Source organism: Dermacentor albipictus, chromosome 2 (genome assembly GCF_038994185.2).
Source record: "Dermacentor albipictus isolate Rhodes 1998 colony chromosome 2, USDA_Dalb.pri_finalv2, whole genome shotgun sequence".
Classification (NCBI taxonomy): Eukaryota; Metazoa; Arthropoda; class Arachnida; order Ixodida; family Ixodidae; genus Dermacentor; species Dermacentor albipictus.
In genome coordinates this window covers 87751710-87765989 of record NC_091822.1, presented here as the reverse complement: position 1 = coordinate 87765989, position 14280 = coordinate 87751710, and the positions used below count along the sequence as shown (strand labels likewise).

Genomic DNA, 14280 nt, shown 5'->3' with positions numbered 1-14280 from the left:
AGAAGCGCCCATTCTTTTAGCGATGTCACTCCCATTTTCCTTGTAGGCATCGTTGCTGCATACCAAAGGTGGTACTCTGTATTCACCTTCGCGGACATGATCATTTTTATGTGACTGGGTAGAGGGTGGCTCGACCTCCATAGGCAGCAGTACTTCGCAGTGCGCGAGGGGCTCTGTTGCCCTAGACACCAACGCTTCAACTCACCTGGAACCCGCGAAAACGTGCTTCAGATTATCATGTGCCTTTCCCAATCCTATTTCCAGACCAGACTTTTGAATACGCTTTAGAGACCTGTTCTGGATTTTCGACGAAAAAATAACTAAGCCTCATATTACCAGGCATATATTGCGTTTTAACAACAAAACTGTTGCATGAACACTACAAAAGCATGATGTATATCTTTTTTGCTACCTGGAATTCAAACGAAACAAGGATGGCTGCGTTCCAGGAAGCGGCTTCGAAATGGCGAACGATGAACACTTAATGCTGTCAGCCAGCATGCCTTATGTAGGACATAGGACTGCATCCACGGTGTCACTGCCTAGGTGTTATTGGCTTGCTCCAGAGTTACTGCAAATACATGCGCGTGGGCCACGGCCGAGCCTGCATTCTGATTAGCGTAGTATGCAACACTCCAACAGCGATTGCCGCAGTGACGTCAATCGCCATTACCGCGGGTCATCATTTTTTCCTGCTACGTGGTAAAGCTGACCAATTGACGTGACGAAAGGGCTGCAGCTGTGTTTACATCACGTGAATGACCGCTAGGCTGCGGCTGCCAACCATATGGTGCCTTCTAGTACTGCCCATTCATCTGCTTTGCCGGCAGAAGTGGAGCCTTCGTATCTTTCCACGAGAAGCTTCAGTAGCGCCAGCTCTTAGAAAACGAGCCCGTTATCTACCTGGAAACAAACTAACTTGACCAACATTTTTTTTCTATTCAAATAAAACAAAGCTCAAAAAAGTGCACGGCATAGTACAAAGCATGTACACACAAAAAATATTTCCACGTGTTGGAACTACTGAACAGTTTGGGTCCCTTCAGAATCGCCAAACCACACTTAAAGCAACGGCTGCATTCACATTGTTTCACTCACCTCTACTATAAGACGAGACTAACAAATGCCAAGCACCTAATGAACAAGCACGCCAGCTTGTAAGTGTATTTCCCAATAAATTTCAGTTGCAAGTCCAGCGTTGTCCTGTCCATTTCTTAGTACTTGGGCTCGCGTCCGTACTTGCTGGAACCCCCTATATGTTCACCATGCACCAACTGACCCAGCAAACCAAACTGCTAAGGCACGTAAGTATTTAACAATGAACCATATCAGTGGTACGTCTCATTGTAGAGGCTATTATATGAAAGTCTCATCACTAAAGATTGAACAGGACACAAGTAGGCTCATACGAGCAGATATTTATGTGGAAACAAACTTGGAAAGAAAATGAGTATGCACAAAACTAAACTGAAATCATCAATGTATTTGCAGAAAAGAGTGACATTCACTTGGTAACAAACAAGTTATCACTTCATATCCACTGAGCTTGGTGGCAAAGAAAAGCTAGCAAAATTCATAGGAAAGGGGAGTATGTCAAGAAAGAACAGTGTGGATGCTATTCACACAATGCATATCTATACAGCACAAGTCCAAGTATGGGCTACATGAAATAAAATGCTATTTTCGAAACAATAAATGGATATTGCACAAAGACGTAGCCCTTTCGTACTTACTGGATTGAACACAAATGGTGCTAGAAGGCCCAACATCAGGCCTTTAATAAAAGTCCACAACAAGTCCACAACAAGTATCAGCATCTTTAACAACGAAAAAGCCGACTAGTGGGGCTTGCCATATTGCTTTTGATGCCCATTATTCATAGACCTGCACAACAAGTAGGCTCCAACACAATCGCTCAACAAGGTTAACACCAGCAGCAGTTTAAGCACATCACTAATATGGCTAATATGGAAACTAAGACACCCTACATTCAGCAACAGTAATAAGTTTTTTTGCAATGCACAGGCTGTGTATCACTTCTGGGGAAAAGTGCCTATGAAATACTTGCACAGATCAGTGAGTTAATATCAACCAGATATGTCGTAATATTCTTCCAACATAAAAGTTCCAATGCAATGCAAAATTCTCTGGCAACCTAGAAGGTTGGGGTAGCCTTTAATGCAGAAATAAATTTGCGATGCAGCAACTTCTTAAAAGCCATGAATATGCAAGAATGTGCAAATGATAATAACATCATGCTTTAACGTACAGCTTGATTTATAACATGCCAAAAGTAGGCTGAGGGGACCTGTTCTCTGCATGTCAGCTCTTTCAAGAGCTTTATATATTGTAGCTTGTAGGTTGCAGAAGAAAAGGTTCTTACCTGCACTCAATTTATGGGACCTGAACAGCATGGATCGTTTCACCAGGACAATTACATTACAATCTACAAGCAATAAGTGCCATCTACAACCAATAGGCATGGAATGATTTACGTTTGGTTCCGTTACTTCTCTATTGCCCTACAACTCCTGATAATTCATGAACATAATACATATCATGTATCAGTAGAAAAGTAAGACGTCCACAAGTCTTGCTTTTTTTCATAGGACTAGTCACCATTTACAATTATTTTAAAACAGCGATGGAGAAACAACACTCATGTATGATCCATTGATGCCAGTTTTTTTTTGCACAAATTCAAGATGACCCTTATAAACGAAATATTTCACATAAATTCTAAATTTCTCACATCGCAGTTTATCTTGTCGCTCAAGAAAAGCATCTTCATTATGCAGAGTCAATAAAGGCCATGATCTCACAAATTACATGGATTTACCAAATATTTTCATTCAATAACATGCAAAATATGACACCAATGACATCTGGTACAGGTACACAAAATTGACTTCAAGCATTTGCTTGTGGCAGTGAGATTATATGAAAACCATACTAAGCACATGTGTTTCTTTAATGCTTAGATGGAGTGACAGAAATGAGCATTAAGAAGTGTGGCACAGAGATATCTCACATCTTGGTGGGAATGATTTAAATAAACACACACAGATGAATTATAACTTAAAAACAGCAAATTTCGTGCTACTCTAATGAACCTGCAAAATAAAAAATGTGAGAACCTCTCAACACTTCTGCAGAAATGTGGACCTTCCGCATTTCTTGAGAGACCTTTGGACACTAGTATCACAGGCTGAGGCAAGCTGTGTCGACCAATTGTCAACAGACTATGCAATGGTATCAGTGCGAAGATTGTTGTATTCTGTCTACACTCCATAGTGCACTCAATGCCCTATACAAGGCTACATATATGGCAGCTCTACTGTCTTGGAGGCGGCTGTCCCTGCGGCGGCAAGCCTTGTGCTGAACTTGGAGGTTGCCCCAGCAAGAGCTGCTTTGAAAAGGGTTCCCTCAACAACTGCTGGCTTCGCAGTCCAATGCAGCTTGTGTGCTGCTTCTCTGCAAGACGGTCATTGGAGGCTTCAGCATCTGGAAGAGAATCGCAAGCAGGGGGTGCACTACACTCCAACAAGATTCCCACTCTGTTTCTCCAACCAGAGACATCAGACCGTGCAACCATGTTCTGATTTGGTTCTTCCACGGGAACTTGCTGCACTGCTGCCTGGTGAGGTGCCATCACTGTATGCTGAGGTTGGACAAGCGTAAGTTCTCTGTGCTCATCTGCAGCTTGTACTGTAGCACTTTGTGGCAGCACACTGGTTGTCGGCTCAATTACATTCTCCTGCTGTCTTTTCCACCTCTGCACCGCTTCTTGACAAGCACTGTAAGGGTAGGGCCATTGCGAATCACAAGTCCATGGGCGCACAAATCTCGTGTTAGATTCTGATGGAGTGCTTTGTTCGGAAATTCTCGCGGCGCTGTTGCTCATGGACGTCCTTGGCTGTGCCGAAGATTCACATGACTGCTTTGCACAGACATACTGCGGCAACTTCTGGAAGGATGCATAGTCTGGATGGTGCTGCTGGCTACTCTGGTCAGCACTTCTTGCAGTTAACATACTCAAAGCAAGTCGGATCTGCTCCTGTAGGTACCGTTCTCTTTCTGACAGCTGCCTTGGTTTAGAAGCTCCGGAATGTCCTCTTTGCTGGCCAGCAGCAATTTGTGCGGCCTTGAGATGTTGCATAAGCAGCTGAAGACGTTGACGCTTCTTCAGCTGAAGGTCTACATCTTTCTCTGCTTGAATCAATTCAGCATCCTTGGCTTGGCTCATGTCCTGCGCTCTATCAGATTGCAGCACCAGGGGAGAGATTTGGGACCCATAACTGTGCTCTGCTTCCATCGTCGACGTTCTTGCAGACAGTGCAAGCACGGAATTCACTGTGCGAGCAGTTTTACGTGTCTGTTGCCCTTGCTGCTCCTCTGGCAAACATCGCTGATGCTTTTGGAACTGCCCTTGTGCGACACTTGTCCCTGGTACTGGATGTGGCTGGGGTGCATTGTACAGTTGTGAAGCAGGTTCTGAAGTAGAAGTCAGTGGTTGCCCCTTTGGTGGCACGTTGTCTGGAGGCAACAGTGACAGGCTGGCACAGCTATAGGGAAACCCTGCATAGCCTTGCGAGTTCTCTGGAAGGCCATAGGCATTTAGCCAAGCAATGTGTTGAGAGTAAGCAGTGATCTGCCTTCCAAGCTCCTCCCGTTGTTTTGAAGTCATCTTGCCTGGTTGTGTGTGTGCCGCTTCATTGGGCATAGTGTGTTCACGTGGTCCCACATACATGAGTGGTGGAGGGTCCCTTAGCTCAAAACGCACTTGGCGTGTCTGGCTAGATCTGCTAGGAGCTGAAGAACTCTGTGCTCCTGGCCTACAGTTTTGGTGTAGACGAATGTGCCGTGGAATTTCATTCTGGCTACATGCTTGAGGGAGTTTCTCCTTTGGAGTCTGAGAGTTCTGCTGCACTACACTGAGAGTGTCAACAACATTTTGCCCCTGCGAACTTGTGGAAAAGCTTCCAAGCCTATTTCCATGACCAGGCAGCTGTTTCTTGGCTCCATTAGGGTCCACTTCCATTCTAGATCCAAGTAATGAATTCTTATATGCAATGGGCAGCATGGTTCTTTCCGGAGCCAACAGTTGCTGTTGAAGTTGAGCAGCCGTTTCCCTGGACAGTTCCCTAAAGCAACAAAAAAATGCATATCTCCATCTCTTTGAGGTATTTTTGAATATGTGCACAGCAATTATAACTTTATGCACATGCGTTGCTTTTTTAAAACGAACCAAACAGATTGGCTCATTTTGAGCTCGCCAATGCACACTGAGAGAGAACCCCCTATGACTCAAGACAACAGAACATGCCTATATGCAATTACCTAAAGTGCGAACTGCAAACAACTCTAGTAATGTCGAGTAAGACTCAGAGCATTTGACAGATGTATTGAGGCTAACTATACAAATTCAAAGCTAGGTATGGCTACTGTATTGGCCTGTGCTGTATTTGACTGCCTACATATGTGCACCTGAATACCCCTTTGGTGTGGGGTCTTAGAATAATGTTACTTGGAGGCTAGCACTAGTGCTTTTCATCTGCTAAATAAAAAATTATGGGGTTTTATGTGCCAAAACACGATTTCGTTGAGGCATGCCATAGTGGCGGACTTCGTAATAATTTGGACCCCCAAGGTTTTTTTTTTTTAACGCGCACCTAAATCTAAGTACACGGGTGCTTTCGCATTTCGCCCCCATCAAAATACGGCCGCTGTGGCAGGGACTTTTAACGTGATGGCGTTAAGGAGCCCATGTCCAAAAAAATGCAGCATCGGCGTGCGGCGTCGGACACCATTTCGGCAAAACAATTTGGAATCACGTATACCCAGGCCTTCCATGTGACGCAATAAACTGAATGAACTAATTAAATTTATCAAGCTAAAATACATAGAAAAAACATAGACTACGACTTGCACACAAACTACAGAAATTATAGCTCTCAGATGAGAAAAAACAACTATGGTACGTGAAAACTCAAGAAAACCCCTTCACACACACAAACCGGTCTCGGCATTCACAGACTGGCCACTGCATCTACAATTATGCGCGCGCCGGCACGATGGGCGTCTTGGGGGCCACAGAGCGGCGCAGCCGGTTCCTTGCAATACCTCCAGCTGGCGCTTACCTCCGCCGCATCGCGACACACGGAAGAGGCCGTGTTCCTACTAGAAAGCCCGCCTTAGTGCCTAGCATTCACGGCCAGCGTGTCCGGGTAAACATTACGGTTACATATGCTGCAGTTGCCGGTAAGCGTGAGAAGCAGTCAGGTATCTTTGAATGCTATCGTGTTCCACTCTTAAAGGCAAAGTTTAGGTATCCGCCAAATTTTCTCATCTATGTCATGTCCCTTGCAATGCTCAAGTTTATAATTGCCTGCTGCGTTCTGAAGCACAAGATTCTCTTAAAGCATGCAAGATTCCTTTATTCTTTCCTCTGAATGACACTTCATCTGGTGAATTAGCCCCCATGTGTGATTGGTCAGCTTCTGAAAGCCTCACCTTCAATCAAGACAGCTTATGAGGCATTGGAAACCCGTGTTTATACCCAAATTATTTCGTATAGTTTCCCTACAGGCAGTTATGAGCACGGCGGTGGGTACCACCCTCGTCTAAATATTTTCCAAACTGCACATTAGACGGAATCAGTAAAAAAAGTCACAAATGAAATCATTCATTGGAGTACAGAATAAAATTGCCACTTTAAATGCTTGTCTTGCACAACTCCTTAGTATGAGCAGGGTCCTTTCTTTTTGGGTAAAATCCAATCCTTTCATATTTTTGTGCCACAGACAACTTTTGTGAAACTTCGGCTAGACGCACTTTCGCCTTTCAGTTCTGTCCTTTTGTAAATGGTGAAAAAAACTTAGGTGTCCTAAATGACATCTCTTGTCTTCGTGCACCATTCTGCATTCAAAACAAACGACACAATTGCACTTGACCTGGACCGGTGTTCCTGGCATGTCCGCAGGGAGAAAAGAAAGAAATGCTCTGCTTAGCAATGAAAATAGTGGTGCACAATCTCTAAAGGAGGAGGATCTTCAACAAGGTGCAAAAATGAAGGCCCGAGAACAGTATATATATTTTGGCCTATTTGCAGGATGACACAACCTGCTAGCCTAACCTAGTGAATGGCTGTGCCGATGTTGCTTTATGTTGCGCGCCATACGTCTGTAATGTAGAAAGGGTGCTTTGTGAGCTAAGGTACATCCAAGGCTTGATAGGTTTCAAATGGATACATAAATGCTCAAAATCCAAATGACAATGTACATCAACAATGGCTTGTAAGATGAGGAACAACATCACACCTCTTGAAAAGCATACCCGAGTGCACCACTTTTGTCCCGTTTTATTTTCTTTGGTGAAGAAAGGGCATAGAACGAAGAAAACAAGGGATTGCCAAGCACAAGTCTGTCTCTATGGGCTTCCTTTTAAATGTATAACCAATGCCTGTACAAGATCTGTACAAAGATCTAAAGTTGGTCGCATGACATGCCAACAGCTTTCTGTCATTAAATTTGTTCCTGTGAGTATTTTTGAAAGCCTAAATAATGTGTCCACAGGGAGACTATAGCCTGCGCTAACTGCTTGTGAAAATTGCAAGGAAAACCCCATTTAAAGATATCGCCAGATGTTGCTGCATCTTCAGAATTTAAGTAGACACTACTGATAGTAGCGAGTCAATGAACAATGTCACATAACGATACCTTTATCAAAAATCCCCACCTACCCAAGACCAGCTCGGACCATCGACAGCAGTAAATTTTACTTTCTGCCGTTTAACACAGTGCTCTCCTGTGCCAAGTGAGACGCTGTAGATATGTTACCACAATTATACCTAGTATTTTCTGTGTCGCTGCAGCATACGATGGAAAACTCATATTGCTAGCCCAGCAGTGTGTGGCTTTCTACCAGAAATTTCGCCACCTAACAGAAAGAGGCAGTTTCATTAGGTCAAAAGATTTTGCTGTGGCTTACATTCCTTGTGACCTAGGAATCAGGCAAGGAGACACAATCTCTTTAATGCTATTCACTGCATGCTTAGAAGAAGTATTCAACTTGAGAACTTTCATGCGCTGTTGGTAATCATCAGGTACAGTTCAAAAAGTATCAAAAAGGCACAGTTGGTACGGGAGTCCCGCCCCCACAAATGGCCATCCATGACTGCAACGGTGCCATGAAGCACATGGTGACATGATACCACATACCACCAAATGTCCACCCATTACTGTGCGACTTCCAGACTCGCATACAAAAAATAGCTGATCATTAATTTTGCTGTGATCCTCGTGATAACCTCCTCCTGCATTTAATGGAGTAATGACCCTATTTTAGACGTTGATAGCCTACCACATGGTTCTAACTGATAAATGCATGGCACTTGGCAAGTATAAAGCTCAGGAGATGGATCCACCTCCAAGGTACCAACATTTAACTGGTTTGTAGAACTGAATGCTACATAGTAAATAATTTAAGATGCTGTGGCACTTGCCATCATTTTCGCTAGGCTTAGGAAGCTTGGACCTCCATTTACCTAAAAGATACATTGAAGAATATCTACACTTTTAAGCCATTATTATAGAATAATTGCTGGCTTTCCCGTGATCAAGAGTAGCTGTAAGCATGAAATGGCAACCGCCTGGCTGAAGATGATACTAGTTAGAATATTAAAATTGGTGTACTGCATGTTTGTAATGGAACACCACACCACACTGAACCATGCCATACTGTGCACTGGTCCATATCGACGCTGCCCAGCTAGAAGAAAACCGGCTGAAGGGGACACCTCAGGTAGTGAAACGTACCAGAGAGAGTGCAGTGGCCAGCAAGAAGAAATGCGCCTGGAGGAGGCGCCACACAGAGTGGCGCCATCCCTCGAGGTGACAAACAACCCAGGCCGCGGAACTCGGGGACCGCTGGCGTTCAAAACAATACACGCAACACTGTATCAGTGCCAAAGGATGACAATGAAGTGTATGGTGCCCTGTATCTGCCTTTTGAACATTACTATTGAAATAGACAAATAAAACTTGAACATTCTAAATGTTACAGCTTGAGTGCTAGGGTGAACATTAGGAATAACTCAGAAACAATATTTTTTTGTAACTTGCTTGGGCAGTAAGTAGCGTATGTATGCGGTCATGTACAAAGGGGTTGGGGCCAGATACCGAATTTTCTTAAGTTTTGACTAGTTGCGCTGATGGTCTCGTTTTCTCGCAACTTGCCCGGATATTCTCGTTTGAGTGCCCGGACAACAGCTCCGACTTTTGGCTCAAGGTCACTTGAATGTAACCGACAACTGGATCTAAAAGCATTTCATGCTTAAAAAGGCAAAATCCCACCTGTGCCTATTAGAGCTCCTGAATGCTGCATGCTCTGCAGCAACCGTCTCTGCACGCACGCTGGTGCCGTCTTTCTTATTGGCGCTCTCAGACAGCCGACCACTAGAAGCAGCTTCCAAGTTGTTTAGCGTCACTGGCCTGAAATCATCAAGGCTAGATTGTAAAGCGAAATTCTTTCTTAGCAAGGTACCATCAATTTCCTGTATCGTGTATGTTTCTAGGCGCTTTCTGTGGGTCAATATGGGGTACTGGGTATGCACCCCAGAGGCAACTGACTGTCGTGATGTACCGGATATATGAATGTGTGAGTGTAATATATATATATATATATATATATATATATATATATTGCAACAAATAAGTCGCAGTCGCGCCTGAAAGGCGCAGTATCGACTGCGATAGCAACTGAGTGTACAGCTATACGAAAGTAAGGATAGTAGCTTTATCGGCCGTATAAGCTGATAAACATGAGCACACTAAACTAAACTAACACACTAAACTAAATTAACAAGCATGGCGTCACATGCCCACAAGCAAACAATAACATCTCAGTCAATGACCCTGGAAACTCGCTGTCAAAACGCTGGCATGAGCAGATACGGCAACAGCAACGAGCAAAGCAACATTCGAACTGTACTGTATCACTTAAACGAAAAGTGAGCGCCGAGAACACACAGCATGCACACAGCTACGAGCCGCCGACACACCTATATTCGGATACAACTTTAGAAAAAAGGGGGCATTTACTCCTCCGAGGCGGATGCACACGACCATCCACCAATGGGCGCGCACTTTGCACCAACCTCATGAGCCGGACGGCCGGTGAAGCTGCCGTCGGAAAAGATGGCCGCCCGGGCTTCGAACTGTGCCAAGTCGCAACAGCTGTGCGCGTCGACCCATTGTCACAGCTATTTCCCAAACTGTTTGTGCTTGTCTATCATGCCGGAAATATTACTGCAAGTTTACGATGCGGCATTTGTACCGCGTGCGTTTGTTCTAAGCTGTGATCCAGCGAAGCAACATTGCAGCGAGCATCACTGACGCTGCGTTACGCTTTGCCTGAAAACAGGATCCCACGGCGACCGCTGCAAACAGACATCCTGCCTGTTTGTTCCATGTCTTTTTTATTTCGCTCCCGAGTGAAGTTACAACGAGAAAAGTTTGCCAAAGTCTGGTGCCTACTGTCAGCGGCGGGTGTGTTCGTGTACTGTGTCGCTGCGTTTCTCGTCGGACGGGGTGAAGCGATGGAGCAAAACCATTCTCAGGAGAAACGAGAAAATTATGCGCGCATGAAACGAATCTATGAGAGTCTCAACAGAAAATATTTGCAAAAGAAGCCTCCAACGCAAAGATTTGTCGCTATCAACTTAGCGTGAACGATCGTTGTCAGCAGCGAGATAGCCGAGCGTCTAACGGCGGTGTTCGAGCGTTGTGTAGCACCGTCGATTGATTGCTTTCCACCAGTGCTCACCGCATTCTGTAGAATGCGTGCTGTGGCACAGTCACGCATAAGTTGTGTTGCCAACGCTAGATACGGTTTCCCACAACATAGCTTCGCGCTGCTTTTTGATTCTCGTGATATGTTGCAATTAAAAATTCCCAAGATAGTGTTAAGAGAACGGTTAAAAAAAAACATACGAGAAGGTAGGCACAGCAGCTTGTGAACCCGCTCCAATAATACCTCTACCCGTGCCTGTTTGTAAATGTGTGTGTTTTCTTGCGGTTGGCATTTTTTTTATTTCCCAGATTTCTTTATATTTGAGTTTTTCTTAGTTTTCGCGTTTGTGTGTGAATACGTGCCAGCTTCCATGCGTGTTTGTGCTTACTCTTATTTCTCTCCTTTTATTGTATATTAGCATTTGTTTTTGCTAGTTTTCTTTCAGCAAAGTCCTTACAAATTTTCATTAACCAATCTCATTCAAAGCACTAACTCCTGTACACTGCAGGGCTGGCCTCTTCCATCTCATTAAAACCTTTCTCACTGGTCTACCTCGTCTTCTCGATTTGCTTACTCACTGTGTTTTCTGTCCTTGCTTCTTGTGTTGTTGCTGCAATGTGATTAACCAACTTGCTGAAAACAAATTTTGATCGCCTATGAAAAGAGAAAGGTTTAGAGATATATTTTCTTAAGAGCGTCATGTGGGTTGCACAGTAACTTTGCCTTTTACCTGTGTTCATGTTAATGCATCAGTGCATATTGCAGCTCACCAAAAGTGCACATGAAAGGATGCATATTGCGAAACAATGCTTTGCTATGCTGTTGCATTTTTCATGCATTCAGTCTTAGTAAACAGACGGTTTCGCTGCCCATCACACATGATGCTAAAAATGATGGTAAATAACATTCTGCAGTGGGGTGTCATTTCTTGTCTAACGCTTTCATCGTTGCAAAGACATTTTTCAGTGAATGGAGCCCAGCAAAGCAGTGCACCGAGAGCTTTTGCAACTTTCACCATTTATTACTTCACAAATGCCATTGTCTGTACCTGGCCATCGATCGCTATGCCGATGGCTTGTGAATTAAATAATTGCCTAAATAAAGCACATTCAACTTCACACAGCATTTTTTAATACAAACAATGCTAGCAGAGCTATTCAGGGTGAATAATTGTGCTTACATTTGTGTTACTTGCCCGCTCAGATAAACAAATACAACAATGGCTGCGGCATGACTGCGCTTTGACGTGCAGACTGCTAATGCTGCCTTTCAAGCGTGCCCTGGACTACTGCTATTAATAGTTTCCCGAATGAGTATTTTGGGCCTCACTAAGCTAATGATGTTTGATAATTGTTCTCTTTTCCTTATTACTTGTCTGAGCCATATAACGAAAATAAAGAATGCGACCACATGAATGTGCTTTTGCGTGCAAACTGCTAAAAGTGACAGTCAATTTCGCATTGACTACTGCTCTTTCACCTACAATGGCTACAACGTGGCTGCGCTTTGAAGTGCAGATGTTAAATGTGCCTTTCAAGCATGCCCCGATGACTTATTTCATCACAGGGCCCGTCATGCTCGTAGGTGGCTTCCCAATAGAGTAATTTGGGCCTTCTGACATTGTTATAATTCATCTCAACGGGCTGGGAAAAAACAGTAGGGGCAGCACAACTGCACGCAAAGCACAATGTGCTTTGGCGTGCAGGCTGCTAAGAGTGGCTGTCAATTTCACGTTGACTACTGCTTTTTCATGTGAAGCTGGACAGTGGTTGCCAGTATAAGCATTTAGGGCCCCACATTGTTATTCAGGGTTAATCACTGTATTTGCATTCAGATTTTACAGCATTTCAGCACGTTCCCATGCCAATATTTATATTGAGCACGATCTGCGCAGGACGCTGCTTTTTCAGAATTGGGCTTCCATTAAAAGGAATATGTCACCACATGAACTGCTTATTTATTTGAGAGGTCACGGGACAATGCTTGGCTGCAGTGCTTGACGCACAGTACACCGCTTCAGTGATGGGAGATCCATTTTTGCGTGTGCCAAGGTATGTGTGGCCAGCAGGAGGTCTGGACTCCACTTCACGCAGAGTTAGAGACGAGGAAAGCTTTCTCGGCGAAGAATTCTTTATACAATGTTTGCATGTTGCCGTCGTTATCAGGAGAGAGACCAACAGAGCAGCTGCAAGCTGCTTAAATAACACCCCTCAGTCCCCACATTCCCCAGACAGTCCCTAAGGACGAAACAAGGTCGAGAGAGAGAGGATCCTGGCAGCTTCCGCGGTCCTAACGCCGCTCTCGGTGGCCGGCGCTTCCTCGAACCGCGCTGCGGCGTCGGGCCGATCTGGCGGTCGGTCAGAATGGTGCGCCAGGGAAGTTGTATGGCCCGCATAGGACAAAAGGGACCAACTGCAAGGCACGGGGTCGAAACACAGCCCTCCTTTGGAAATCATCCCAACCACAGCGGGAGTCGTTCATGGTGCGGGCGCCGCCGGACAAAGGAGGGGGGGTTGCTTTGCTGTCGGCATGGGGAGGGGCCGAATAGCAGTCTGTGATCTGGTGACCGCTTCCGTCGTGGACGCCGTGCAGCCGCGAGAAAAACCGAGCCATTCATGTAGTTGTGTGCCTGAAGCCGGTACCATGCGGGGACGAATGCTGCCTCCATGGTCGACACACCATAGCACTGGCCTCCCGTCAGGCAAATCCCACGGCACAAACATAACACCATATACGCTTCGAGAACTTGTTAGTGATCTTCTCGACCGTCGGTATCTCGTTGCGGCGAAAGAAATCGCGCATACGACCTCGGCGTGCACAACGTGTCATACTTCATGCTGCGTCTTCCTTTCTCCGCATTTCGTGGGCGCTTTCCCGAGGGCGTCGACAGTTTGCCACCCAAAATATGCGAAGCTTTGGCCTCCCTCCTCACCTTGAACACTGTGCTTTCGCTGACACTGAACATCTTGAGTTTGTAATGGTTGCAATAAATGAATTGTTTTATAAAAGTATTTGTCCAATAGCAACTGATTCATTTGAACATCGGATGTGCCGTGTGCATGTAAACAAGCACAAAAGCCATGCAGAGCTGCTCTTTCTGCTTTTGTCACTTGCAATGAAGCTAAAGAGCAGACGACGGGCAGCGTTGTGGATGTCACTGGGTTATTTTTCTGTCGCGAGCCGGCATGTTCTCTAGCACATGAGAGCTCCACTAAACCAGTCATCAAAATACAAGTCTTTATTTATACCCGAAAATTGCGCGTTTCAGAAGCACAATATTTTAGCGGGATTATTTTAGGTGCGGAGGCAATCGGATGTCGCGCTTCGGTCATCTGAACGGGACCTCCCCCTTTTTCTAAAGTTGTATCCGACTATAGACTGCCCCAACGTAGATCACTCCCAAAATACGGCCAGGCGACCGAGCGCAGTCGCAGCCGGAGTATAACACTGCTGCCCTCGCCCTTCTCTCTCTCTTCCTCCCCTCGGCAC

At 45.1% G+C, this 14280-nt stretch overlaps 1 protein-coding gene across 9 annotated transcripts in view; it reads right to left on the bottom strand.

Moving 5' to 3' along the window:
* Positions 1-1463: 1463 nt before the first annotated feature.
* LOC135900944 (serine-rich adhesin for platelets-like) overlaps positions 1464-14280 on the bottom strand; it is a 213448-nt gene continuing 200631 nt past the window's right edge. For 7 of the 9 annotated variants that reach the window (XM_065430568.1, XM_065430563.2, XM_065430561.2 and 4 more), the window contains 2 exons: positions 9354-9491; positions 1464-5144 (listed from right to left, as the gene is read on the bottom strand). In XM_065430568.1, the coding sequence (XP_065286640.1) occupies positions 3335-5144; positions 9354-9491 (1948 nt within the window). In that variant the 3' untranslated portion in view covers positions 1464-3334. The remainder of the gene's footprint in view (positions 5145-9353; positions 9492-14280) is intronic. The other 2 variants (XM_065430562.2, XM_065430565.2) reach the window with 2 other exon arrangements.